At 51.5% G+C, this 26,664-nt stretch overlaps 4 protein-coding genes, 1 long non-coding RNA gene and 1 other non-coding gene across 10 annotated transcripts; 3 read left to right on the forward strand and 3 right to left on the reverse strand.

The window, feature by feature from the left end:
• Positions 1-12: 12 nt before the first annotated feature.
• Aup1 (AUP1 lipid droplet regulating VLDL assembly factor) lies at positions 13-3,045 on the forward strand. 3 transcript variants are annotated; one of them, XR_015447720.1, is made up of 12 exons: positions 13-200; positions 278-415; positions 494-644; positions 830-1,014; positions 1,260-1,332; positions 1,422-1,495; positions 1,718-1,784; positions 1,883-1,985; positions 2,116-2,235; positions 2,346-2,461; positions 2,583-2,763; positions 2,867-3,045. XR_015447720.1 is itself a non-coding variant. In XM_004844661.4 (12 exons), the coding sequence occupies exons 1-12, from the start codon at positions 151-153 to the stop codon at positions 2,901-2,903; spliced, it is 1,233 nt and encodes a 410-aa protein (XP_004844718.3). In that variant the 5' UTR covers positions 14-150; the 3' UTR covers positions 2,904-3,045. The 3 variants fall into 3 exon arrangements, 2 of the variants coding, with proteins under 2 accessions (XP_004844718.3, XP_021113924.2); XM_004844661.4 differs by having other exon boundaries at positions 14-200; positions 2,645-2,763; XM_021258265.2 differs by lacking the exon at positions 2,867-3,045 and having other exon boundaries at positions 96-200; positions 2,346-2,495; positions 2,583-2,764.
• An 843-nt stretch (positions 3,046-3,888) lies between these two features.
• Dqx1 (DEAQ-box RNA dependent ATPase 1) lies at positions 3,889-13,025 on the forward strand. Its single transcript, XM_013072207.3, is given in 10 exon segments — positions 3,889-4,293; positions 4,528-4,721; positions 5,073-5,457; positions 6,031-6,264; positions 6,350-6,449; positions 6,544-6,936; positions 9,659-9,778; positions 9,984-10,174; positions 10,815-11,005; positions 11,217-13,025. Coding segments are annotated over 10 exon segments (2,202 nt in total). The 5' UTR covers positions 3,889-4,056; the 3' UTR covers positions 11,374-13,025.
• On the reverse strand, positions 12,977-13,079 carry LOC147829819 (U6 spliceosomal RNA). The gene has a single exon (XR_015448577.1). It is a non-coding gene; the product is annotated as a U6 spliceosomal RNA (small nuclear RNA).
• Positions 13,080-13,170: 91 nt separating this feature from the next.
• Positions 13,171-15,751, reverse strand: Tlx2 (T cell leukemia homeobox 2). The gene is made up of 3 exons (XM_013072206.3): positions 14,716-15,751; positions 14,094-14,331; positions 13,171-13,981 (listed from the first exon to the last, which is right to left on the reverse strand). The coding sequence occupies exons 1-3, from the start codon at positions 15,113-15,115 to the stop codon at positions 13,765-13,767; spliced, it is 855 nt and encodes a 284-aa protein (XP_012927660.1). The 5' UTR covers positions 15,116-15,751; the 3' UTR covers positions 13,171-13,764.
• Positions 15,752-16,969: 1,218 nt separating this feature from the next.
• On the reverse strand, positions 16,970-26,640 carry LOC106009369 (uncharacterized). 2 transcript variants are annotated; one of them, XR_001183426.2, is made up of 3 exons: positions 26,541-26,640; positions 21,874-22,053; positions 16,970-21,288 (listed from the first exon to the last, which is right to left on the reverse strand). It is a non-coding gene; the product is annotated as an uncharacterized LOC106009369 (long non-coding RNA). The 2 variants fall into 2 exon arrangements; XR_015447756.1 differs by having other exon boundaries at positions 21,100-21,288; positions 21,874-22,765; positions 26,541-26,634.
• Positions 21,491-23,998, forward strand: Pcgf1 (polycomb group ring finger 1). 2 transcript variants are annotated; one of them, XM_004844670.3, is made up of 9 exons: positions 21,491-21,696; positions 22,133-22,238; positions 22,377-22,529; positions 22,857-22,928; positions 23,054-23,159; positions 23,339-23,372; positions 23,473-23,559; positions 23,688-23,768; positions 23,851-23,998. In XM_004844670.3, the coding sequence occupies exons 1-9, from the start codon at positions 21,604-21,606 to the stop codon at positions 23,896-23,898; spliced, it is 780 nt and encodes a 259-aa protein (XP_004844727.1). In that variant the 5' UTR covers positions 21,491-21,603; the 3' UTR covers positions 23,899-23,998. The 2 variants fall into 2 exon arrangements, with proteins under 2 accessions (XP_004844727.1, XP_004844726.1); XM_004844669.4 differs by having other exon boundaries at positions 23,688-23,871.
• Positions 26,641-26,664: the final 24 nt, after the last annotated feature.

The following is a 26,664-nucleotide window of genomic DNA, read 5'->3' on the forward strand; positions in this document are numbered from 1 at the left end:
CATGCTGGGTCTGCTAGCCCTTCCGGGGCGCCTCCGGACTTCGGGTCGAGCACCTTGGCGGATGCCCAAAGACTCCGCCTTCCCAAGATCCCCTGCGGCCCGGCGCAAAGATGGCGGCAGCGGCGGCCGGGCTACCTTAAAACAGCTGCGATGGAGCCTCTCCCGGTACCCGGGCCGGAGCGGCTCTTTGACTCGCACAGGTAAGAGCCCCGGAGGGAAGAGGCGAACTCCTACGTCCTCTCGGCCTTCCGTGCCTGATTACCACCTCCCTCCTCAGGCTCCCGGGTGACGGCTTCCTGCTCCTCGCGCTGCTGCTCTACGCGCCCGTCGGCTTCTGCCTCCTAGTCCTGCGCCTCTTTCTTGGGATCCACGTCTTCTTGGTCAGCTGCGCGCTGCCAGACAGTGTCTTCCGCAGGTTCCGACTCGGGCGCTAAGGGAGTGTCTGGGCTGGGCCGAACCGAGGCCCCACAGTCACCACAACCTGTGCCCTCAGGTTCGTGGTACGGACCATGTGTGCGGTGCTGGGGCTCGTGGCCCGCCAGGAAGGCTCTGGACTCCGGGATCCCCGCGTCAGGGTTCTCATTTCCAACCACGTGACACCTTTTGACCACAACATAGTCAACCTACTCACCACCTGTAGCACCGTGAGTGGGGACGAGGCCTAGAGCGCCACCGGGTGGCTCCCTGGGCCCGAGCTCTAGGTTCACCTATCCTGTTAGGGTCTCCCTTGGGGGATACTGATCTTACCCTCGTTTCACTACACCACTTACCATTTTTTCTCATTTCCTTCCATTCTTTTCATCTTTTTTTCTCTGCTCCCTGTTCCCAGCCTCTCCTCAATAGTCCTCCCAGCTTTGTGTGTTGGTCTCGGGGCTTCATGGAGATGGATAGGCGGGTGGAGTTGGTGGAGTCACTTAAGAGATTCTGTGCCTCCACAAGGCTTCCTCCCACCCCACTGCTGCTGTTCCCCGAGGAAGAGGCCACCAATGGCCGGGAGGGGCTCCTGCGCTTCAGGTGAGTGGGCACAGGCTCCAGCTGGGTAGGTTGGTCAAACTTGCAGGCCTTTGGGTTTTCCCAACCTTCGGCCCTTATCCCATTTCATCCCGTTTATTTCTTTTCTGTTGACATTTAGTTCTTTCTCCCAAATCTCTATTTCCTATTTATCTGTCTGTGCAGTGTTACCAGTTTTCCCTTTTTAGTTAGATAAGAGCTGCTTATGGGGCTAGCTGGACTCCATTCTATTTTCTTTTCTTTTCTAGTTCCTGGCCATTTTCTATCCAGGATGTAGTACAACCTCTTACCCTGCAAGTTCAGAGACCCCTAGTCTCTGTGGTGAGTGTGTGTTGAACAGGGAATCTCTGGGGTTTGGAGGGGAAGTTTCCCAGCCCTGGCCCTGGCCTCACTTCATACCCTCCCCTCAGACGGTGTCAGATGCTTCCTGGGTCTCAGAACTGCTGTGGTCACTTTTCGTCCCTTTCACGGTGTATCAAGTAAGGTATTAACTGTCCTCACTTTTTGGTGGCTGGGGAGAGGCTCACCTCAAGGTCATAGTGGCCTCTGCCTTGTCCATTTGTAGCATTTTTAATATCAAGGTCCCACCGCAGAGGCAACACTGTTTACTATATCCCCACACTCACCACCACTGTTCCATGAAGAGAGGTACCAAAGTGGAGAAGGGATGACCTAATACAGCAGGTGGCTTCATTTTTTTTTGCAGGTGGCTTCATCCTGTTCGTCGCCAGCTGGGAGAGGGAAATGAGGAATTTGCACTCCGTGTACAACAGGTGGTGGAGTATACTAGCAGGGTGGAGGTGGGGTGCTCCTCCTTAGGGAGAAGAGGAGGAAGGCTGGCAATCTTAACACAGCCTTCCAATTTTCCTAGCTGGTGGCCAAGGAATTGGGCCAGACAGGAACACGGCTTACTCCAGCAGACAAAGCAGAACACATGAAGCGACAAAGACACCCCAGATTGCACCCCCAGTTAGGTGTGTGGTCTCTGTACAAAAAGCTTTTTGAGCTTATTTCAGCCTGTGGCAATTTCTTCCTTATTCCTAGTCAGCCTCTTCTTTCTCCTAATTCTCCAATTAATTATATTTCTGAATTTTTATTTTTCAGCCCAGTCTTCTTTCCCTCCCTCTCCTGGCCCTTCTCCTGATGTACAGCTGACAACGCTGGCTCAGAGAGTCAAGGAGGTTTTGCCCCATGTGCCATTGCACGTCATCCAGAGAGACCTTGGTATGAGAAAGGGTGGTCTCACACAAAGCAACACAGGGAGGAAAAAGTAGGCTATGAAGAAAGAGGTGAAAAGGGAATGGACTCCCCTGTCCTCTCTTCTTTCTTCTTAGCGAGGACTGGCTGTGTAGACTTGACCATTACTAATCTGCTTGAGGGGGCTGTAGCTTTCGTGCCTGAAGACATCACTGAGGAAACCCAGTCCCGGCCTACAGTCTCTGCCCCAAAGGTGAGACCCAGAAGCAGTCAAGTCCAATACTTGGGTAGGTTGAGACAGTCCATGTACTCCCTATTCCTGACTTATCTTTTTGATCATGAGACCCTAGCACAGTGCCTCTCTTGCAAAGTAGGCATACGATTCGTGTTTAATGATGATGACTTCGCAAGCCCTCTGACATTGTGATCACCTCAGTTCCCCAGCTCTGGCCTGGTGACCCCTCAGCCCACAGCCCTAACATTTGCCAAGTCTTCCTGGGCCCGCCAGGAGAGCCTGCAGGAGCGCAAGCAGGCACTGTATGAATATGCAAGAAGGTGAGGGGTTAGACAACAATGAGTAGGAAGGGGCAAGTTGGAGAAGGGTATTATGGAGCCAATACGACAAAGCCTACATGATGTCTTTCCCCATATCCCACAGGAGATTCAGAGAGAGACAGGCCCAGGAGGCTGACTGAGCTCAAAGGATGGTACCCAGAGCCGCAGGACGGAGACTGGGGGCAGCCCTCACCCACCTCAAAAAAGGCTGGATGAGTGGGTGGTAAAAAGGGAGGGATGGGGCTCCCCCAATCTCACATTAAATACAGGGTTTTCACTCAAGGTCTCGGTTGCCTCTCTGGGTTTCACAATCCTCTGAGCAGGTTTCTTTTCCTTTTTTCGGAGAGTATGGGGCTGAGAGTCTCCATAGGTTTGTGAGGGATGGTCAGATAGAACTGTCTGAAATCATCTTATGCCAGGAGATGAGTGATGCTAAGGAAATGTAAATGAACTAAAAACAGACAACCAGATAGATCCCAGCTTGGGTGTTCATCCCAGGCTTGTGAAGCTTCTACAAAAAACTGCAAGTCCCAGGATGCCTTTCATAAGCACAAGACTGGTGTTCACACATGCTCAGTGTAGTCTCAGAAGCCTATTTTCTATAGGTTCTTGGCTAGGTTAAATAAGGTGGAGCATGTAGCCCCACCCCAAAAGCAAGCATCTGGATTGGAGTTTGAGCTTAGCCCCAGGGTGGAGCTAGAATTTACCTTTGTACTTCAGGCCGTCAGCAGTTGGCTGGGTGGGCCTGGAAATGGCTGCTATCCTGACGTCTCAGAGAGCTGCAAGCAGGTTTGAATCCAGGATCCTTGTGGCCCTTCTATGACCACCCCATTCCTTATCCTTTAACCCCCGGGACCTTCCCCATTTTATTATGTCTCACGTAATTCCTGCAGGGACCCCTGGTTAGTCATAAGACTTAATACCCAAATAGCAGGTGAAAGTGCACTTTTGATGATCCCTTAGAAACACCTAGTACTGTTTCCTGGCAAACAGGAAATGCTGGGAAGGATGGACCCCAGGGCATTAATACCTGAAGATAGCTGTTAAGAGTTAGGGCCAGGTGTGTTGGTGCACGCATGTAATCCCAGCACTCAGGTGGCTGAGGCACAAGGATCAATGTGAGTTCAAGGCCAGCCTGGGCTATATAGTGAGATCAGGGCCAGCCTGAACTACAAAGGGAGACCCTGCCTCAAAAAAAAAAAAAAAAGAGGGCCAAGGTGGGGAGATGATGTCAGTCACCAAATAGGCTTTATTAGCTGCTCTGCCTTCTGTAGGTCCTCGAGGACAGCCACCATGGCCTCTCAGCCTCTTAGGCTGGCAGAAGAATCTGATCCAAGTCCTGGGGAGTCTGAACTGGCTGTGAACCCCTTTGATGGGCTCCCCTTCTCCTCCCGCTACAATGAGCTGCTTGAGCAGCACCAAGCCTTGCCCATCTGGGCTACTCGCTTCATCTTCTTGGGGCATTTGGAGAGTAGCCCCACAGGAGTAGTCCTGGTGTCCGGGGAGCCTGGCTCTGGCAAGAGCACCCAGGTGGAGGGAGATTCTGGGAGGGGCTAAGAAATTGCCTTTTCCCTGAGTGAGAGGTGGACTGTATGGGGATATGGGGGAGGTGGGCAAAGGGAAGTGGGACCAGCTGCCCCCAGGGTGCTGATAAGGGACCAGGGGCCTCCCCAAATAGAGTAAATGGCTGTTGCTCTCTGGCATTTTGGCCAGAGTTCTACGTCTCCCTCACTGGTTGTCCTTCCCTCCCTCCCCCTACCCTAGATCCCTCAATGGTGTGCAGAATTTGCCCTGGCCAGGGGTTTCCAGAATGGCCAGGTTACTGTCACTCAACCCTACCCTCTGGCAGCCCTGAGCCTGCCTTTGCAGGTTGCTGATGAGATGGACCTGACTGTAGGTCATGAGGTTGGATATAGCATCCTTCAGGAGGACTGCACAGGACCCAACACTCTGCTCAGGTCGGGTCTTCTGCAGTGCAGCCTAGCATCTCACCAAAATCTCCCCCAGCCCAACTCACCCTTTAAATCCTGCACAATGCAACTTCTAAATTAAGGCCTTGAGTCCTGGTCAGGGGCCTCAGTCAACCTCAACCTCACTGTGATAGTCTCACTTCCCATCTAGGATAGTGAACTAAATGTCCTCAAAGGGTTTATGGGGTCATAGTTATGGGTCTTCAGGCTCAGGAAGTCAGTCACACCTTTTTCTGACCTTCAGTATCAAAATTATGTCCTTTGGAGAGGGGTTCCCCTACAATTCTGGCGCTTGTCAGTGTCCACACTGACTCCCCTGCCTACTACTAATATCAACAGGTTCTGCTGGGACAGGCTGCTTCTGCAGGAGGTAGCCTCAACCTGGGGCACTGGAGCCTGGGGTGTGCTGGTGTTGGATGAGACTCAGGAGCGATCAGTGGCCTCAGATTCACTCCAAGGGCTGTTGCAAGATACCGTGCTGGAATACCTTCCAGGGGACCATCGAGTGGTTGTGGTTACTGACCCAGCCCTTGAACCTAAGCTCCAAGCCTTCTGGGGCAATCCTCCTATTGTGCATGTACCCAGAGAGCTCAGCAGGAGTCCCATCCCTATCTACAGGGACACTGCTCCTAGTGATCGGGTGGAAGCTCCCTGCCAAGCTGTGCTTGAGCTATGTTGGAAGGAGGCTCCAGGAGATGTGCTAGTGTACCTGTCCAGTGAGGAGGTAAAAGGAATGGATTGCAAAACCAAGTACTCGTGTATACCACCTTCCTGCCCCAAGGAAATGGGACTAATGCATGTTATGAATGGTGGAATGGTAGTACTTATTCTCTGCTGAGGTCCTGGAGAAAAACCCAAGGATTTCAGAGCCAAGGATGATGGTGCATGCCTGTAACCCTAGCAATCTGAGCAGCTGAGAAGGGAGGATCACAAGTTTGAGCCTACACTGGGCATTTTAGCAAGACCCTGTCAAAATTTTAAAAAAACAAAAATTTTTAAACAAGTTAAATAAACATAAAAGGGCTGAGATGTAGCTCAATGCAAAGGCCCTGCATTCAATTCCCAGTACCACAAGAAAAAAAAAAAAAAACCAAAGATTTTAGGATAGAGATTTCTGCTACACATGTCCTGATTCCTTCTAATGCAGATATTTCAGTGAACTTCTGACAACATCTTCAACTTTATGAGAATGTATATTTTTTCATAGTGAAAGGCCATACCTTATATCAATTTTTCAAAAAAATCTGTAACCCCAAAAATGCTGAGTACTGCCCTAATGCCTGACCCCTCTTTTCAGGAAATTTCCCTGTGCTGTGAATCCTTGTCCAGGGAGGTGGGGACCCTGGCTTTCCTAGGGCCTCCACCACGGGTGCTACCCCTTCACCCAGGCTGTGGTCAAGCCATTCAGGCTGTGTATGAGGACACAGACATGGGTGCCCGGAAGGTCGTGGTCACTCATTGGCTGGCTGACTTCTCCTTCTCCCTCCCTTCCATACGACACGTCATTGACTCAGGACTGGAGCTTCAAAGTGTGAGTGAGAGAGATAGGGGGAGTGGGGCTACAAATAGAAATGGCCTGTGATCTATCTGGACCTTGGTTGGGGTGTGGGCAATAGGTTTACAGTCCCTGGATCCAAGCAGACTCCCAAGTCTTGAGACCAATCAGCAAGTGTCAGGCAGAAGCAAGACGACTACGGGCAAGAGGGTTCCAACCAGGTAAGAGCCTTTTGCCCTCATGGAGACCAAGCATGAGAAGAGGTGCTGTGTGCAAGCCCTGGTAAATCTACTGTTCCAGGTCTTCTTCCCTCAGGATCCTACCTCTGCCTGTATCCAAAGACCCTCCTAGAACTGGAGGCTCCCCCACTGCCCCAACCCAGGGTGTGTGAAGAGAATCTGAGCCCCCTGATGTTACTACTAAAGAGGAGACCGATTGCTGAGCCAGGGGAGTGCCATTTCCTAGACTGGCCTGGTGAGCACCCATCCTGCCCAACTGCAGCCCTGTCTTCACCAGCTCCAGAAGCACTGATGCAGGCCCTGGAAGACTTAGACTATCTGGCAGCCCTGGATGATGATGGGAACCTGTCAGACCTGGGAATCATCTTATCAGAGTTCCCCCTGACCCCTGAGCTGGCCAAAGCCCTGCTGGCCTCCTGCAAGTTTAACTGTGTGGATGAAATGCTCACCCTTGCCGCCATCCTCACGGGTATATTTATAGATTCAAGCCACAAGGGGGTAGGAAATTACATCACATTAGGTGTTTGGGGGTCTTGTTTTTGTTTTCTCAGTACTGGGGATCTTGCTAGGTAAGGACTGTGCCACGGAGCTACAGCCCTGGCCCCTCTCAGGTATAAATCACTGCTATGAGTCAGTGGCTCCTGCACCTTGTATTTTAGTGCTCCTACTGCTGGCCCTTTCCTCTCTGCTCTAATTCACAACCCTCACAGTGCCTAAAGAACCAGGCATAGTCAGCTATCCCTTTCATCTCTGTAGTCTTTTCTCTGTATTTCTTGCCCCTTGATATGCTTATATCTCTCCCATCTGTTATAACTAAAGCTCATACACCCCCCTCCTCAAGTTTGTCCTGCCCCCTCAGCTATAGCAGTGGTAGTGAACCTTTGGTACATGTGCCACAGCCAGCTGTTATCACTGAAAGCTCTAAAGGTTTGCCATCACGGAGATATATTATCTAGTCTCTATCCCACCCACTCCACCTGGCTTCAGGCCCATGTACCACTGAAACAACTTTTAACTCACCAGGGACCTTCCAAATGTCTAACCCAGTGGACACTTCTGAGCCTTTATTGATGACATTTTGACACAGAATGCTGACCACAGAAGGTGAAACTGCCTCTTCCCTGTGCCTCTATGATGCTGTTCCTTGTATTTTTTATCCTACCTCTCTGGCTGTTTCCTCCATCCCTTCCTGAGCTCCTCATCCTCCACTTGTCCATTGGACTCAAGGTTGTATCCTTGCCCCTTATGTCTTCTGATTCCTTTAGTTTTCTGGGCAAGTTCATCCCACCCATATTTGACACACTGCCTTTGTACTTAACAATGTCTCAACTTTATACCTTGTATCTCTACCAGTTCCATTCTTCTAGATCTTAGGAAAAAGGAGGGGGTAGGAAAAGAGAGGGAGATCCAACTCCTGATGGATATTTTTAAACAGAATGAGCCACAGTACATCAGCTCAGAACTAAACTCAAGCACTCTATTAAGCTATCCCTCACAGCTGGATATAGTAACACATGACTATGATCTGAACAGTCTGGGAGGCTGAAGCAGGAGGCTCACAAGTATGAGCCCAGCCCAGGCAGTTAGAGACTTAGCAAGACCCTGTCTGTACATACATACGTACATACATACATAGGTGGAGATGTAGCTCAGTGCAGAGGCCTGGGTTCAATCCCCAGTACCAAAAAAAGAGACTTATCCCCATCACCACAAAATCTTTTCCTCCCTCTTGATTTTCAGTTTCAGATAATACTATAACCTCTATTGAATCACTACCATCATTCTAGACTAACCTTCCTCTAGATTTTCTTCATTTTTATCTCCTAAATAAAATTCATCTGCTCTTCTGCATATTCACTGCCAGTGCCATTGTTAGGTCGTCATCATGGCTCAGCTGGATCCCATGAGTAGTCTCCCAACTAGTCATGTGAACATTTCCAAACTCATGGACTCTCCTACTTAAACACTTCTCTTCAACAGGTATTCTTTTCGGGGGGGTGGGTACTGAGGATTGAACTCGGGACCTTGCTCTTGCGAGGCAGGCACCGGAACCACTGAGCTAAATCCCTGGCCCTCAACAGGTATTCTTTACCTTCAAGACAGAATGTAGGGCCAGGAATTTAGCTCAGTGGTTCTACCGCCTGCCCTGAAAACACAGGGTCCCAAGTTCAATCCCCAGTACCAAAAAAAAAAAACTCCCTGTACAGCACATCTGGCCTCTACCTAGCTCTCCAGCTATATCTCCTGCTAGTCTGCCACATCATTCCCTCTACCCAACCAGGTGGCTTGCAATTCTCAAACTGTGCCATGCTATTCTATCCCTTATTCCTAGAGCCTTGAATGTTCTCCCTGCCACTTGTCCACTGAGATATTCCTACTCAAACTTCAAAACTTGGCCCAAGGACCCCCATCCTTTTCTCCCACATCACCTTCATCACCATAACTGAAGCCTGGATTAACTGCCCTACTCTTTGTTTCCAGAGTACCATATACATACAGCTAGCATGCTTATCACATCTGCTTACTTGGACTTTCCCACCAGACTCTAATCAGAGACTATCTTTCATTTACATCTGTCCCTCAGTATCCATGGGAGATTGGTTCCATGTGTATGCCATAACCCATTGATGCATATTTCTCTTACAATAAATGGTACAGTATTTGCTCATAACCTATGCCTCCCTCTTATACCTCAAATCATCTGTAGACTACTTATAATACCTATCACAATGTGAATACTATTTAAATGGTATACTGTGTTGTTTAAGGACTAACAAGAAAAAAGTCTGGGCCAGTCATGGTGGTGTATGCCTATAATCCCAGCACTTAGGAGGTTGAGGCAAGAGGATTGCTGGGAGTTTGAGTCCAGCCTGTGCTACATAGTGAGTCCAAGGCCAGCCTGAACTACACAGCAAGACCCTGTCTCGAAAGAAAGAAGTCTGTACATGTTCAGCCCAGATGGAATTTTTCCCATATATTTTCACTCTTCAGTTGGTTGAGTCCACAAATGCAGAACCCACAGATATGGAAGGCTGGCTGTATTTATTTTCAGTGTCTAACAGAGTGCAGAACACCTAGAAGTTATCAATGTCTTTTAAATAAAGTTCCCCAAGTGACACAGCTTCTCAGTATTCCACCTATACTACTGTCCTGTCTCATTCCTCAAAACCACTTTCCTCTTCTGCCTGCAGCTGCCCCTGGGTTTACACGTCCTCCACTGTGTGCAGAAGAAGCTGCCCTGTGTTGGGCCCTCGAACATGCTGATGGTGACCACAGCTCTCTGATCCAGGTTTATGAAGCCTTTATCCAAAGTGAGTGGTCCATTGCTTGCTTCAGCAGCACATATACCAAAGTGAGTGGCCCACCCATTTATAGAACTCCAGAGCTTTCAAAGGGGGTAGTGGTGTGCAACCAATGGCAGACCTCTGTGCCCAGGAAAAGGAGACTCTTTGGCCAATGTTTATGTTCTTTCAGAGGTCTGAAGGACTTTATTTTTAGCTGTGTCTTCTCTTCTAGATGGAGAAGACGAAGCTTGGTGCCAGGCTCAAGGTCTAAATTGGGCAATGTTGTGCCAAGCCCATAAACTTCAGGGAGAACTCCTAGAACTCATGCAGTGAATTGAACTTCCCTTGTCTCAACCAGGTTTTGGCTCTGAACAGAATCGCAGAGACCTTCAGAAAGCACTGGTGTCAGGATACTTCCTCCAAGTTAGGGCAAAGTATGGGGGTCAGGGTGAGAAAAGGAGCAAAAGGCAGAGGGAACAAATATTAGTATGTCACCTCTGAAATTAGTGTCCAAGTGACCATTCTGAAGACTTTAAAAGCTGCCTGTGGTGGTGCATGCTTATAATCCTGGCCCTTGGGAGGGTGAGGCAGGAAGATTGCAAGTTTGAGACCCAGCCAGGCATGGTGGCACATGCCTGTAATCCTAGCACTTGGGAGGCTGAGGCAGAAGGATTGCCATGAGTTCAAGACCATCCTGAACTATATAAGGAGAACTTGTCTCAAAAAAAAAAAGTTCAAGTCCCACCCTGGGCTACTTAACAAGACCCTGTCTTAAAATAAAAGGGCTGGGGCTGTAGCTTAGAGTGAAGATCCTAGGTTCAATCTCCAGTACCACCAAAAAAGTCTTTAGAACTAAGAGATACTTTTCTTTTCAGTCCCTTAGGGTACAGGGAACTGTAGAAGATGCCATATGGTATGTTGGGGACCAAACAATACCTAGAGATAATTAATGCTTTACTTTAAAACTCTCACCATCCTTACTAATTCTTTCTCAACCCCCATTTCTTTTTTCTACTCCCTGCCTCTTTTATTTATTCCTTCAGTATCTTTGTCTTCTAATGAGGTGGCCTGAGACACAGATGGGACTGGAAATTACCTGCTCTTAACCCATAAGCATGTGGCCCAGCTGTCCTTATACTGCTGCTACCGAAACCACTGGGCTCCAGCCAGACCCCCACAATGGGTGCTATATCACAGCTTCTCCATTTCTAAAGACAACTGCCTTTCCATTGTTTCTGAGATTCAAACTGAAATGTGAGTTATCTATACCACTTCTACCCTGTTCATTCAATCCTCATTCTTCCAGGGGCCAAAACTAACGATGGAAAGTTGGAAAGACGCAAGAAAAAGGGATCTTAGTGGCATATGTCTTGAGGACAGAGGACTGGGAGAAGGGGTTGTGGGAAGGTCTCATCTGCTTCATAGGAGAAGATACAGATCACCTAAATATGACTCTCTCTGCCAGGCTGGTGGAGCTGGCCCCCCCATACTTCCTGAGTAACTTGCCCCCCGGTGAGAGCAGAGACCTCCTGAACCAGTTGAGGGGAGGAATGGCAGATTCATCAGCAGAGAAAGAACCTTCCTCCACCCAGGAGTTCAGAGATGCCTGTGTCCTGCAGTGATCTGCCTACCCAAGGAATGGAACTGAGCTCATCTCATAGCACTCGATTCTCCTTCAGTCTGGCACCAAGGCAGCCAGCCACATTTAGAAACCCAAATTTTAGGATCAGATGTACATCCCAGAGCCTAAGTCCCAAGAAGCAGTGGGCACAGAGTGGTGGGAATGGGGTAAGCCACTGTCTATGTAGCCTTAGCTTTCTCCTATTTATTGGTGAGGGACTGACATCCTTCCCATTCCATCAACTTATGCGAAACCTAACCTTATACTCCTTTTTGGTCCATAAAAAGATTTTCCTATAATGCCAAATTTTATTTTGGTTCTGCAGTATCATACAACATCCATGAGCCAGAGAAGATACCATATCAAAGATCCAAGACCAACTCCTGCAGCTATAGCCTCTTGCCTGGCTCCCACCTCTGGTCAAGCCTTCACCCTCTGACTGACATAGCTGTCACTAGCACACAGCATGAGGAGTCTGGCTACAGTTGGTCTCTGCTCTCTGCCTGTTTTCCCTTTGTCACAATGTTCCAGTCTCTAGGGCAGAAAGAATAGGGGTAGAAGAATTAAACAGATTCCCATTCTTCATTCTTTCCTTTCTTCTTCATCTAATTTAAATCCTATTCTTTCTACCCCCCATTTCTGGAATTGAACCCAGGGCATGGTATGCCTTTATAAACATGAAGGCTATCACAACCATTTCCTAACCGTACTCATCATCAGCAAACTTCCCAGCAGCCTCTGGCCCATCTACAAGTTGAAGTCTTTCCTTCATTTTAATGTGTGAGCATGTGTTCATGTGTGTGTGTAGTGGTAATAGTACTGTGAATTGAGCCTGGGGCCTTCACATTGAGCTACATCAATTGCCAGCCCCTTTTTAAAATATTTCCTCTTGGGCCAGGGATTTAGCTCAGCAGTTCCACTGCCTGCCTCAGAAGTGCAAGGTCCAGAGTTCAATTCCCAGTACCAAAAAAAAAAAAAATTCCTCTTGCAACAGGATCTTGCTAAGTTGCCCAAGCTAGGCTGGAATTTGTGATTCTCCTACCTCATCCTCCCAGAGTGCTTAGATTACAAGTGTATACTACCTCACTGGGCTGCTGATGTCTTTCTAAAATTTTTAGAGGCATCACACTTTTCTTGCCTTTTGGGCAGGTACTCCCTTCCTTTTCATGCCCCTGGAAGGTTAACTTTGGTATCCTCCACCATCTTGCCCATTGTAAATGTGTTCATAGAATTTGGCAGATAGAAGAATTTACACCTAGAACTCTGCTTTTCTTCTCAGAGTCCTTCTCTTAGGGATTCTCTCTGGTCTTATCAGTCTATCTGCATCTCTGTGGATGTCATCTGATCTCCAGATGTTTTTCCCTCTAGATCTAACATTTAGCTTCACCTACAAAGTTAATCTTACTACAAACGTCACAATTTTCCCTTCATCCACAGTACATTGACTTCCTGACCCTCTGCATTTCTAATCTTGAAATTACCTTTTATTCTTCTGGGGCTTAGCACTTCCTAAATATTTGCCAAATTCTGCTCACCCTGCTCCACTGGAACCATTAACTGTGTCCACTGTTTCCTCTTTTCCCTTCTCTGTCCCTGTGGAACACCAGAGCTAAATTTTCTTCTTAGATTGATCTTTCATCTGGCATGGAAACGCCTGTCTTCTCTGTATCTTTCCAATTTTAGTATATGTGCTGCCAAAGCGAGCACAGCACCTGTCTTCTCTATAGTGCAGGTGTATTGTGTGTTCTAGTAGGATGTGCCAGCAGATTAGACACGTACGAAAACATGAGACTCAGAATCAAGAAGGAACCCTTAGCGATTATTTTACAGTTGCAGGATGAGATGCCCAGCATGGACAACCCTCTGATCCCTGTCACAATCGGCCAGATTTTCAGCTCTGGCGCTTCTTTTACTCTGCTGTCACTGGCATCTTCCTTATACCTTCCGTATATAAACCAAAACAGCCCTGGCTGCAGCCACCTCTTGCCCAGGACTGCTGGCCTCGCAGCTCGCGCTCCTAGAACCCCAGCTCTGAGCCCACTCACCGCTGTCCCTCCAAAGGGCAGTTGGGGTTGGCCAGGCCGCTCCCCCACCCCACCCCACCCCACACACCTCATTGGCTACTGTCCTGCAGGTCCCGCCCTTTGGAGCCTCAAATCCCAGCAGCTGTTTAACAGCCTGTCAGTGAAAAATGGCGGGAAAGGCCGCGTCTGATCGCTCCCGGCGTCTGCTCAGCGCTGGCCTGAGTGCCCGCTGTTGGCCAAGGAGCCCTAGATGATTTCTCAAGTCCTGCTGCTCCTCATAACTCGGCTACCACGAGTCCACGTGCGCGGACAGCTGTGTGCTCCACCACCGCGGACCTGGCGTGCTCGACCGATTCGGCGGGCGTAGCTCACACCACCGAGGCCAGCCCCGACACGGAAGCCACTTTGTTGTCCTCTGCCCAGGGCTGCAGGTTCTGCAGCGCGAAGAGCGATGAGTTGTGCAGGCAGAGCGGGTCCGGGGGCAGCGGCGGCCGCAGCGGCCGTGGTAGCGCGTCCTGCTGCAGGTGCAGGAGCAGCCTGCCCGCGCGGTGCCGCTCGGCCTCGCGCTCCTCTGCGGTCTGGCGCCTAGGCGAGCAGAGATGCGGGGTCAGCGATGCAGCCCCCACCACCCCGCTCCTCTCCACCACGTGTCCCGGCCCGGCGGCCCTGGTCCACCCTCGCCCGCTCCCGGCCTCACCGCCACTTGGTGCGTCGGTTCTGGAACCAGGTCTTGACCTGTGCGTCTGTCATGCGCAAGGCCTTGGCCAGCGCCGCCCTCTCGGCTGAGGCCAGGTATTTCTGGCGCAGGAACCGCCGCTCCAGCTCCAGCACCTGTGAGCGGGAAAAGGACGTGCGCGGCTTCTTCCGCTTCGGGGGTGTCCGGTTTTGGTACGGGTGGCCTATGCGGCGTGTCCCAGAGAAGGGCGAGAGCGCAGCTGCCGGGAGGAAGAAAGCAAGGGAGGGCTTGAAGGACGGTCCGAGGTGTCACTGAGACCTGGGCCCCGGCTCGGCTCCGCATCAGCAGAGGCATCCAGAGAAGACCGGGCGTCAGAATAATCGGCTCTCCCCCTTGAGTAAGACAGAGACGACCCCCTAACTGTACCCTTCCCTCCCCACAGTGTGAGCGCTGGGATTGCAGAGGGCTCGGGCACCGACGGCAGCTCCCTCCCTACTGCCTCTGTCTGCAGGAAGTGAGATCTAGGTTGGGGAAGGATCCCAGGGTTTAATCTGGGGAGGGATGAAAGGGCTCCTTGGGTTGGAGCAGAAAGAGATGAGAAAACAGGGAAGGGCGGGGCGCTGAAGGCGTCGAGTCACCTCACCCGTGAGCCGGTCCTTGGCAAAGCGGCGGCCGCTGTCCATCCAAGGAAAGGTGAGTCCCGCTAGGCCTCCGGCGCCGCCCAGCCCTGAGGGCCCAGGGACCCCAGGGGCGCCTCCCGCGGGCGGCGGCACGGGCAGCGGGCGGTGAGCCGGGACGCGGATCACGCCGCCTGGGCCCACTCCAGAGCTGCTGGGCAGCGGGGCCAGAGAGCCTGAGGGTCCATAGCCCGAGGCTCCGTGGAATCCACCCGAGAACGCTGCACTGTCCCCTTGGCTCTGGCCCGTGCGACCCGGGCCTAGGCCGCCTCCTGGGGGTTCGGGGCCGCTCAGAATCTGATCAATGCCGAAGCTGATTGGCTCGTGGTGCGAAAGGTTGTGCGGAGCCAGCACCCCGGGCTCCATGGGTCCCAGCCAGGGAGAACCGCTAGAGGTGCGGTGGCTGGGAAGGGCGCCTCGGACAGCTCCGGGAACCCAGCGGCGGCGAGCTCCAGGCAGTGGGCTCAGGGGCCCGCGGGGCTGGCTGCAGCCGGGCGCCGGGGCCCCCGGAACAGCAGCATCCCGGTGCACCCAAAGCAGCCGCGCGGGTGCCCGCCCCTGCCGGGCGTCCGTGTAGGGACTCGCATCCCGGAGGAGCTCGGCCGGCCGGGGCCCCAAAAGCTCCCTCGCTGGATCCGAAGCGCAGATGGACGCTAGGCTGATGGGGCCGCTGCCCAAGTCCCGGGTGGAGAGGGTTGGCCAGCTCGGGCTGGGGCAGTGACTGACAGGTCGGCCCCGGGTGGGTAGTGAGGGTTGGGGGTAGGGCAGGGGCGGGGCCCGGCCGTTAAAGGGGAATGGACGCCTGTTTGCGCCGAGCGCCGGCCCTCTGGGATGGCCGGGCGGAGGCCAAGGAGGGCGAGGGCGTTTAGGAACCAGGCTCAGAGCGGGAGGGGCCGGAGTGCGGGCCGCTGAGTCAGCCGGGACTCTCACCGCGCCGGCATCCTCGCCAGCCTCCGCCTTCGGGCTGCCTCCGCCTTGCCAGCAGGTGCCTCTTTCCCCAGCCCACACTCTTCACCTCCCGATGGGTCCCGCTTGCCAGATCCTGGATTCGTTGTGGCCCTTACCTAAGTGCCCTGTAAGGCCAGATCTCGTTGTGGCTTCCCGGCTGCGTAAGAAGCGGCAGGGGAACGGCGTCCCGCGATCTGAAGGCCCAAGACAGAGGACAGGTGTAGGAAGGGGCTCGAAGGGCGCGTTCGGTGGGCTAGGGCGGGGACATCCACCCCGGGCTCGTGATCCTGGGGCACCTCCTGGCCTCTCCTGTAGGGTCCCCCAGCCCCGTCCGGGCGCGCCAGTATTTGGTGCCGTTTCCTGGAGTTTCAATTTTCCGAAATCGTTGTAAATGGGACCTGTGGTTCAACCTGGGCCAATTCAGACCCAAAGTGCAGGTGGTCCCCAGCCTGGAATTCTGCCCCTCTATTATTCGCTTAAGATGTCTATTTTCACACACTCTCCCCTCTCAAAAGTGGGAGGGCGAGATCGCCCCAGGCAACACGTGGGACTGGCTGAGGCCTTGGGAGGACCCCAACCGCCTCATTTCCCATAGACACTTCACCCCATCCCAGCCCCAGAAATTGCGCCCGGAGCGTGCCAGAGAAAGGAAGTGAAGAAAGACTGAAGTCGTTCGGTGACCTTGTGACCTCTGGCCTCGAACCCTGGAGCCGGGAGGGAGTGTGTGAACTCTCCGTCCTTCCCAGGAATGGGACCCTGGCCGTGCGGGCCCCTGAGCCTTAGACCCGCCCCCGCCGCCACCCTGCCCGGTGCAGGCCGCCATAATCAGGTTAGCTGAGCCGGAATTACATTACCTTCCCCCGCCCGCCCCGGCCCTTGGGGGGGCCCTGGCGCCTCCGAGCCGGTGAGACTGGGCGCGGGGAGGGGGGCGCCCCTGGCATCGTGCAGCGGTTGGGCACCGACCTGCGGCTCAGCCGGCTTCAAACATATTGTGGCCAAAAGATCCCGCCTGCCCGGCTGTGCCAGCCCCCGACCCTCACCCCCAGCCCACTGTATGCCCAGCTCCACCCCGAGAGTTTCCCGTGTGAACCGAAATGCTTCTAAATCTGCTAGATGGGTCTCCCTGAGAGCGTTGGTCTTCCAACTGATTCTTCAGGATCCCCTGGGAAAGACTGCCCCTCCTTTCTCCCCAGCAGATGGGCTGGCAGCCTGGCGCCTGGGGCAGAGGGAGAGGGTCTTTTCCCTCCTGGGAAACAGGAATGATATTTGGGCATCTGGGCATGAAGACAGAGAAGGAAAAATGGGCTCTCTCCTCACCCAAAGCCACTAGATCCCCAGTGTTCTGAGAAGCTTCAGCCTGAAGGAGATGAACCATGGTGGGGGTGGGGACAGTGGACGTTAATAATACTATGTGACAACTTCCCCCACCTTAGTCACCTCTGTCAAGCAATTTCTCCAGCCCTTCCTCGGTCCTGCTCACAGCCCCTTCTCAAACCACAGGGATGCTCTTGCTGATTTGTCAGCTGTGGTTTTATCTCGGTGAAGCAGACAGACATCACCACTTCCCCATCCCTTTACAGAAACCCTCACCCCTTCTTAGTAGCAGAGCAAGGCTACAAGGAGCATGAAGCCTCTGCTGTTCAGGCAAAACCAGAGAGAGCATAGGCAGGGCTCCACCCAGTGAGGAGAACAAACCCAGAGAGACAGCAAAGAAACAGCCTCCGAAGGGGCTGGCTGAAAAGTTCCTGCTCTGGAGGGTGGTTGGTGTGAGGAGGAGTACCAAAGTGTCTCCAACCAAGCTGAATAAATCTTTGAATGGAGCAATGAGTAGATAGATCAGTGAATGAGGAAAAGGCAACATCGTGCAGACTTGGCTCCCCATACATCTGTACTTTTGAGGTCAGCACAGAAAGTACTGCACTCAGAGATTGCCCAGCTGACCACTAAGAATGGTCAAAAACTCAGTAGTATAGACAGACATTTTGGGGGAGTTTAAGGGAGAAAAAAGGTTTAAAAAAATTTTTTTTGAGACAGGGTCTTGATAGGTAATTCAAGCTGGTCTTGAACTCAATATGTAGCCCAGGCTGGCCTCTAACTCCTAGTGATACCCTTGCCTCAGCCTTGAAGGTGCTGAGATTACAGGCGTGCACCAGCAAGCTCAGCAGAAAAAAAGATTTTAGAAACCAGGTGTGGTAGCACACGCCTATAATCCCAGCACTCTCAGGAGGTTGAAGTAGGAGAATGGCCTGGAGTTCAAGGCCAGCCTGAACTACATAGTGAGACCCTCTCTCAAAAAAATAAATTTTTTTTAGTGCCCCACTTCCAGAACTTCTGTACCCCCCCTCCTCCCCCATAGAGTCTCAAGACAGGGTCTCACTACATAGTTCAGGCTGGTTTTGAACTCATATGTAGAACAGGATGGCCTTAAACTCGCCATCCTCCTGCCTCAGCTTTCTGAGTGCTGGGATTTTAGGCATGCACCACCATGCCCAGTAGAATTTCTCTTGCCTCAACCTCTCTGATTCTCAGGGGAAGGATGGTTCCTACTAGTTCATGTTGACCATGATGGAGGCACAGGGGCGAACACCTCCTCCTGCAGCACTTTGGATCTGCCTGACCTTGTCCTATATGCATTCCTACACCCACCCTCTAATCTTTTGGCCTTCTTCATAGGAAGAAGCCAAGCTTCCAGCCTCTACTCCTGCTCCCTCCCTTCCTTCCTGCTGTTAGGGGGTGTCCTTCGTTCCAGATGGTCCCCGCTCCTATATCATAATTTCTCTCATCAGTTTAGTCCTTCCTGCCCACAACTGTCTCAGATCTTTATCATCTGGACAAAATCTCTGCCTGGCCCTTCAAGAGAAATTATGTTTTTCTTTGCTCTTTTACTGCCCATGCCCACTGACTCCTTTTCGTCCTTTATTCTTGTTTTAACCCAGTATAAGCCAGCTTCTCTGCTCTCTTTCTCAAAGAGCTCTAGTGTCTGGTGTGCCTCCACCAGGACTTCTCTGATATGCCTTACTTTGTTGGTCACCAACTATTTCTTGAAATGTCTTTTCTATTGATAACATGATCTTACACTATATCTTCGTCTTTCAGTGTCACTGCTTATGTCTTTCTTGACCTTATACTTTCTACTGAAGACTGTGATCATTCTTTAGGGCTTAGACTTCAGCTTTTTCTCTACATCTTTTCAGGTTTCACCCACTCCAGTAGTCCCAACTCTCACATCTATCTGGACAACTCTAAGACCTGACACTTGAGCCCCTCACTCTCTTAGCCTTCTGGCCAGCTCCCCCTGCCTTTCTTGATGCTCCTTAAATCCAACTGGTTGGAGGACATGCTTTTCTCTCATTCCTGGCTAATTCCTTCCATTATGCTTTCCTCTGAAGAGCTTCAGATGCTATCTTTCCTTTCCATTTCCACTGCTACAACTCTAACCTAGGCTATCATCATTACCACCAGGATTCACTCATTTGTTCATCCAGAAAATCTTGATTGAACACTTATTCTGTACCTAGCACTGAAGATATAACTGTGAACACGAAAGGGGAGAAAACAGCCTGCCTCTGAGAAGCTTACAGTCTACTGGAAAAGGCAGATGAAAAAAAAATATATATATATATGAAACACATTATACATTAAATATAATAAATGCTAATAATGCTAGCATGTGGCAAGAAGAAAAAGCAAAGAAGTGAAAGGGCAGATGGGAAGATTATTTACCCAGTGTTCACAGAAGCCTCAGGGAGTAAACATCTGAAAGGAGGGAGCCATTTTGGTATCTAGTATTTCAAGTTGGGGCCACAGCAAGAGCATATCTTTGTGTGTCTATGGAACAGGGAGGGGTCCACTATGGCTGGGAAAATTATACAGGGCCCTACAGACAGTTATAAGGACTTGGGCTTTTATTGGGTGAAAAAGGAAGCTATAACAAAGCTTATTTTTCTTAACATGCATGAGGCCCTGGATAGATTCCCCAGCACCTCAAAATATTTTTTTTGTCCTTGTGCTATGCCAGGGATGACACCAGGGCCTCAAGCAAGCACTCCACTACTAAGATACAACCCCATCCCTATCAAAGGTTTTTTTTTTTTTAGTACCAGGGATTGAACTTGGGACCTTGCGCTTGCAAGGCAGGAGGTGGATCAAAGGGTTTTAAATACAAACAAAAAAAAATCATTTAAAAATAATTTTTTTTGAGACAGGGTCTTGGTATGCAGCCCGGGCTGGCCTTGAACTTGCAGACATTCTTCTACTTCAGCCTCCTGAGTGGTGGGATTACAGATGTGCACCACCAAGCCTGGAAATTTTTCTTGAAGTATAATTGAATACTGTACAATATTCTGCAGATACTTATTTATTTTGATTTTTTCCTTTTTTTGTGTACTAGAGATCGAACTCTGGACCTTGTGCTTGCAAGGCAGGCACCAGAACCACTGAGCTAAATCCCTGGCTATTTTGATTTTTTTGAGACAGAGTCTCACTATGTAGTTCAGACTGGCCTTGAACTCACTGTGTACCCCAGGCTGACCTCGAACTCACGGCGATCCTCTTGCCTCAGCCTCTGGAATACTGGGATTACAGGCTAAACTATAATTTGAGGAGTCCTGACATATGTATACACCCATGGGACTATCGCCACAATCCATCCAAAACTTCTCTTGTGTTCTTTTTGATTCATGATTTGTCAGAGTCACTCTGAACTGCTCTGTGGAGAACAGACTAAAAAGAAGGGCAAAAGTAAACAAAAGAAAAGCAGTCAGCACGGTGTTGTCCTGCTGCTTGTATTCCCAGAATACAAGCAGGCTGATTCGAGAGGATCACGATGAGTTAGAAGCCAGCCTGGCCTACAGTGAGTTCAAGGATAGGCTGAACTACATAGTGACACACTCTCTCTCTCTCTCTCTCTCTCTCTCCCACACACACACACACACACACACACACACACAAAAGCCAAGAAGGCACTGCACTAATTCAGGGGAAAAGATGAAAGTGGCTTGGGCCAGGGAGCTAAGCAGTGGCTTGAATGAGTAGCTGATTAATAAATCACTGACTTCCTAACTCCTTGCTGCATTTCTATCCCAATTTTGTCTGAAGACTCCTGAGTCTTTCCCGAGCGCGAGACTGGGCCTATGCTACTGCAGGCGCTCGCTGCCTAAGTGTGTCTGTGTGCGCCAGTGTCCTTGTCGTCCTCCCCTCCTCCTTCAGCATCTGCTCTGCATTAGTCTGTCCCAGGCCTCCGCAGGCGCCGATGATTAAATCATCATCATTAACCAGGGCCTGCCCCCCCCATCCCTGGCAGCAGGGGGAGAATGGCGGGGGGGGGGTAAGCGCACTAAGTCCCTGGGGGTCTCTCCCTCCCCACCCTAGCCCCAAGCACCCTCTCGGAGACTCCGCAAAGCCCGGAGAAACTCCTGCGCGCACAGCCAGGAGGAAGCCCGCCATCTGTGTGAAGCTCCGCAAGGCGGACACGTCAGCCGCCCAGGGCAGCATTAGGAGAGCACCCAGGAGGGGATTCTTCGGTGGGGTCGTCGTCACAGGAGAGCGACGTTTCCGAGCAGTAGCGGGCTAGCGGGCAGCGATCACCGGGCCTATTGGGGTAGGAGGGGACAGTCTCAGTATCCAAAAGTTAGTCCTGAGGTTGGGTTGGATCTATTCAGATGACTACTACGGGAGGTCGTTGAGATAGAACCCTTCCCTACACTCCCCGCACTCCCTAATTGCCGAAGGAGGAGGGGAGGGGGAGGGGCCAGTGGGGCTCAGGTGAGCACACAGGGGAGAAAGGGACATGGGCGGGGCCTTACAGAGGGTGAGCGAATCCGAAAAGACCTAGACCCCCGTTGCTGGGAGACAAGTCCCGCCCCACAGGCGGCACCGGAAGTGGCAGGCCCGGATCAGCCTTTAAGATGGCGTCTCCTCAGGGGGGCCAGATTGCGATCGCGATGAGGCTCCGGAACCAGCTCCAGTCAGTGTACAAGATGGACCCGCTACGAAATGAGGTGCAGGGGCGGCAGGGTTACTGCTGTGGTCCGCTAGCGGTGCAAACTAGGGCGGGCTAAAGGTCGGGCGGTGGCTGGCCAGGCGCCCAGTGCGCTTGCGCAGAGAGAGGGTGCAAGATGCGCTTGCGCGATCGTGGTTAGGTTGCCAAACTGAGTTAGGACGCCTGCGCATTATACCTTCAACGGCGTATAGTCTCCCCTGGGAAAGGAGGGTCAAGCGAGTCCTTGTGAAGGGAGCCCCCGCTGTGAACGGAGCCCTCTGCTGGGCGGAGGAGAAGTGCCAGTCCCCGGGAGTTATCCCTTGCTGACAGTTCACGGTGCAGGACTTGATGGTGGTCTGATCCCAGCTTCCCCAAGCTGAGAAGAGACACAAGATGTGGGGGGAGTGGGGTAGGGATGAGCGATGGGTGATCGGTGACGGAAGGTGTGCCCGCAGGAGGAGGTCCGAGTGAAGATCAAAGACCTGAACGAGCACATTGTTTGCTGCCTGTGCGCAGGCTACTTCGTGGACGCCACAACCATCACAGAGTGTCTTCATACTTGTGAGTGCCCTGGAGCAAGCCTGGTTTTTCCAGGCCATTCCTCACCAAGCTGACTGCCAGCTTCTGTGCTTCTTGCCCAACCCATCCCATTAATCAGGTTTCCAGAGGGCCTGAGAGTCTATTCTTCTCTTCCTCTAGTCTGCAAGAGTTGTATTGTGAAGTACCTCCAAACCAGCAAGTACTGCCCCATGTGCAACATTAAGATCCATGAGACACAGCCGCTGCTCAACCTCAAACTGGATCGGGTCATGCAGGACATCGTGTACAAACTAGTGCCTGGTTTGCAAGACAGTGAGTGATCAGCTTGACTTTCAGGGGCCTCTTGAGGACTGATGCTGGGTTGCAGCTCTAAGAGACAGGGTTTTGGTGGAACTCTTGTGCATAAAGAGATCAACAGAGCCGGGCATGGTGGTGCACACTTGTAATCCCAGCACTAGAGAGGCTGAGGCAGGAGGATCACAGGGAGTTCAAGGCCAGCCTGGGCTGCATAGTGAGTTCAGGGTCAGCCTGAACTACAATGGGAGACCCTGCCTCAAATAAACAAAAAACAAAACAGATCAACAGTCAGAACAAAGAGGGAGAATTAATTGTTTACTCCTATACTTCACTCTCTCTTAGGTGAAGAAAAGCGGATTCGGGAATTCTACCAGTCCCGAGGCTTGGACAGGGTCACCCAGCCCAGTGGGGAAGGTATGTCCCTGGCAGGAGGGAGGGTAAAGCAAAGCTTCCAAAATATTCTTCCCACCTATTTTGCTCTCTGGGTAAAGAAGGTTATAGAACCTGTACCATCCTCCTTAGTACCCTGTTTTTCTCAGAGCCAGCCCTGAGCAACCTTGGCCTCCCCTTCAGCAGCTTCGACCACTCTAAAGCCCACTACTACCGCTATGATGAGCAGCTGAGCTTATGCCTGGAGCGGCTGAGGTGAGGGGCAGGTCAAGGGTTGTGTGAGGTGGCTGTGCCAATGACTCAGAGCCAGAATGGCCCTGGAGAAAAGTCAGGCAGTGCACCAGGTGTCCTTTCCTTTGAAGAATATACTATGGTTCTGGGTCGGGGAGAGAAGGAAAGATAGGGCCCTCTAACCTATTTCTTTTTCTCCCCAGTTCTGGCAAAGACAAGAATAAAAGTGTTTTGCAGGTGAGAGGGGGCTGAAAGGAAGGCCTCTTTAGCGGGACTCGCCTCCCTGTGGCCCTTCCCTCATCCACTGTGTCTTCTTCCCTCCCTTTTCTGCCCCTAGAACAAGTATGTCCGATGTTCTGTTAGAGCTGAGGTACGCCATCTGCGGAGGGTCCTGTGTCACCGCTTGATGCTAAATCCACAACATGTGAGTAATACCACAGTAGGTTTTTTTGAAGAAGGGGCTAAGGAAAGGAGGGACAGATTCTAGGGTGGATTGACTTAATTCTAGAAACAAGAGTAGAGTGCCTAAAACTGTCACCATGTTCCTCTTAGGTACAGCTCCTTTTTGACAATGAAGTTCTCCCTGATCACATGACAATGAAGCAGATATGGCTCTCCCGCTGGTTCGGCAAGGTAAGCAGGGATAAGGGTGGACTGAGGGGCCCTTCAAATAATGCTACCCACTGACTGTTGCTTCCTCTTTATTTCTCCGTAGCCATCCCCTTTGCTTTTACAATACAGTGTGAAAGAGAAGAGGAGGTAGGGGCCAAGCCCCCACTCCACCCCTCTCCCCTGTCCTCCCCAGATATTTATGTGAAATTAACTGTGGCTTTATTTTTTGAAATAAAAGCTTTTAAAAAGCATTCATCTTTTTCCTCCTTTCTACCACACACTCAGGCTTTTTCCTCTGTGCTCCTTTCCTCAAAAATCCTCTGAGCTTCATTGTCAAGAAAGGCCTCTCTTCCTCCTACTGACAAAGGCCCTCAATGTCTTGCCCAAGGAGAGGGGTAGAGGATCCTAAGAAAAACTCAGAAAGTGAGCTACCTGAAACCCCAGCGAACTATATGAGCTCTTTTTGGTGAAGGGCAGGCTTTCTGTAGGGCACCTCTCACTGTCCTTGTGTGCTGCAGCATTATGGTGCAGGCCTGCGTGGAAGTGTCATAATTCCATGTAGAGAGAGAAGGGCTAGGGTTGGACAATGGCCACTGCGGAACTGAAAAGGAAAAAGAGAAATCCAAAGAATTGCATCCTGGTTCCATAAGTGGAAGGACAGGGACAAAAGAAGGAGGAATCTAAAAAAGGAATGAGATGGGGGCAACAGAGATAAAATGGGAGCTGACGTCGAGAACAAGGGCAGCATCGAGTAACAAGAAGGAGGTGGCAACATGACAGCTCCATCGGTTGATTCAGCCAACATTCCTTTTAAGCCTAGCCATGCAGGCTGGGCTCACAATAAACCAGTGTTCTTGTTCTACTGCTGCTAAATGGAATAGCCAGAAACTTGCCAAACTGGGACAGCAACATCCAAAGCAAGGGTCTCCTGAGGGAAGCAAACTGGGTCAAGCAGAGTGGAGCAGGCAGCATAAAGGTCATGAGAATATGAGGGTAAATTCTAAATACCATGCTGGACAGAGTCTCACTCCAGGGCTTAGAAGTTGATAAGGGCTGAAGACACCAAGCTTCTGTGGATGGAGGCCGAATGGCAGAGGAGGTGGTAAAGGCCTGGGAATGGTTGCAGCGTGGGCCTCCTGAACTGAATAAGAAAGCCCAAACCATGAGAAAAACCAGAACTTGATTTTGGAGGTTTTTCAGCCTTTCTCAGCTTGACAGTCTCCCTGAGTTTCCTGGAAATTCCGCCGGGCCCGTGGATGAAGGTTGCAGCACCAAAAGGAAGGCAAGGGTGGAGAGGCCAAAGGGGCTGAAAAAGTGCTCCAGTGTGTGGAGCAGGCCACAGGGACCTCAGTACGTACACCCCAGAGCCATCGGCCTGGGTACAATTCTTTCCTGACGCGCTTCAAGATGCCCAAACCTTCCCCTGTGTCCAGGCCTCTTGTCCAGAATGCTCCCCCACTCTGAGGGGCCCTCTCACCTCCTCCAGGAAACCCTCTCTCCATCAGGAGTCATTGCTGCTTCTAAGGCCTTTAAACCTACCACAACACCAGGATGTACCTCAGGGTTTTGAATGAGTTATCTCTCTCAAGACTCACCACTCCTTTCCCTCCTAATTTAAATGAAGGCTCACTGCACCCCTGCTGTTTCTCCAGTAGTCAATGTGCAAACAGGCATTTCCTAGTAGGAGTTATGGGCCCTGGAGCCATGTGGGCCTGGGGAAAGGTAGCAGTGCTCCTAGGATCTTGGGGGTGCCGTGCAGCTTCAGGAGTTGGGGAGCAGTCTGGGTCTCCTCTGAGGGCTCTCCCTCCCATTAGGGCTTGCTGGCAGCTTTGTGACCCAAAGGGTGGGCCTAAAAGTGAGTGAGCCTGAGGCCAGGGATCTAAGCACTAAATCTCTGAACCAGACCTCTAAAGACACAGGCTTTGAAGCTGAAGGCACTCGGGCCTAGACCTGGTCCTAACACTTGGCACAGCTCTGTGTGGCAGCCTTTGTCTATCAGCACAGTGGGGTCGCTAATACCAGCTGCGGGCTCTGAGCAGCTCAGCTGCCCTGTGGGTCCATTTTCCCTTCCTGTTTTGACACTGGATCTCTAGGGTGTAAAACCTTGTGCACGTGCTCGGGTCCAGGGGTGGGGGTAGTGAATCACGCATACTGTTCTCTGGAGACCCAGAACACACCACCGACACCAGCGCCCTTTGAACTCAAGAGATTCATCCAGCCCACCCTAGAGCTTCCTTGGCCTCTAGGTGCTTCTGGGAGGAGGTGTCAGTCCTCACCAGGGCCAAATCCGCCCCTGCCTATCAAACCCGAGCTCATGCTCCGGAGCCCACTCTAAACTCAGGCATGAGGAGCCTGCCTTTGGCACAGAGGAAAACAGGTCGCTCTCAACCTGGCCAGTCTTTCCCAGCGTTTGCGGGGAGAGAGGAGGGGGTGTTAAAAAGTGGGCCCAGGAGGGTTTGAGCCCGTGGTGCCCTCTGGAGCACAGTAGCAAACCGCAGGATGGCTGAGAGTCCAGGAAACTGAGAAGCAGCAAACAGGCCCAAAAAGAGATCACAGACTCGCCATCCCCAACGTAAGGAAGGAACCTAAAATTTAAGTGCCTGAATTGGGTCATTACACAATGACATTTGCTGGAGGGGAAAACAAATCCCGTAATCATGTATTAGATGGGCCGACACCCACCCCACGCTCCTGCCTGGATTGGATTTTCCTTTCAATTCCCACTTCCCTCTCACTCTGAGGATTTTCCCTAAGCGTGGGGAGAAGGAGCCCAAACACATCTATTAAACTGACCTTCTTGTCCACTGCCCAAGGGGGTTGTTCTGAGATTTCTCCAACTCCCCTGTAAACTGGGAATTCCGAGGAATTTGCGGGCAGGAGTGGGGGTGGGGTTCAGGGAAGACTAAAGGTCATTTAT

This window comes from Heterocephalus glaber, unplaced genomic scaffold (assembly GCF_053883595.1).
Source record: "Heterocephalus glaber isolate CG9 unplaced genomic scaffold, H.glaber_assembly_v1.0 deba00000470, whole genome shotgun sequence".
In the NCBI taxonomy this organism is placed as follows: domain Eukaryota; kingdom Metazoa; phylum Chordata; class Mammalia; order Rodentia; family Bathyergidae; genus Heterocephalus; species Heterocephalus glaber.

What these genes read in the sequence shown, in the direction of transcription:
- Aup1 (XM_004844661.4), top strand. Translation starts at nt 151, where the DNA reads ATGGAGCCTCTCCCGGTACCCGGGCCGGAGCGGCTCTTTGACTCGCAC. An exon ending in TTCACGGTGTATCAAGTAAG is followed by an intron (nt 1,496 to 1,717) that starts GTATTAACTGTC and finishes TTTTTTTTGCAG; the next exon opens with GTGGCTTCATCCTGTTCGTC. An exon ending in TTGCACTCCGTGTACAACAG is followed by an intron (nt 1,785 to 1,882) that starts GTGGTGGAGTAT and finishes CAATTTTCCTAG; the next exon opens with CTGGTGGCCAAGGAATTGGG.
- Tlx2 (XM_013072206.3), bottom strand. Translation starts at nt 15,115, where the DNA reads ATGGAGCCCGGGGTGCTGGCTCCGCACAACCTTTCGCACCACGAGCCA. An exon ending in TGCCAAGGACCGGCTCACGG is followed by an intron (nt 14,332 to 14,715) that starts GTGAGGTGACTC and finishes TCCTCCCGGCAG; the next exon opens with CTGCGCTCTCGCCCTTCTCT. An exon ending in AACCGACGCACCAAGTGGCG is followed by an intron (nt 13,982 to 14,093) that starts GTGAGGCCGGGA and finishes CTGCTCGCCTAG; the next exon opens with GCGCCAGACCGCAGAGGAGC.
- Pcgf1 (XM_004844669.4), top strand. Translation starts at nt 21,604, where the DNA reads ATGGCGTCTCCTCAGGGGGGCCAGATTGCGATCGCGATGAGGCTCCGG. An exon ending in TGGACCCGCTACGAAATGAG is followed by an intron (nt 21,697 to 22,132) that starts GTGCAGGGGCGG and finishes GTGTGCCCGCAG; the next exon opens with GAGGAGGTCCGAGTGAAGAT. An exon ending in TGATGCTAAATCCACAACAT is followed by an intron (nt 23,560 to 23,687) that starts GTGAGTAATACC and finishes TGTTCCTCTTAG; the next exon opens with GTACAGCTCCTTTTTGACAA.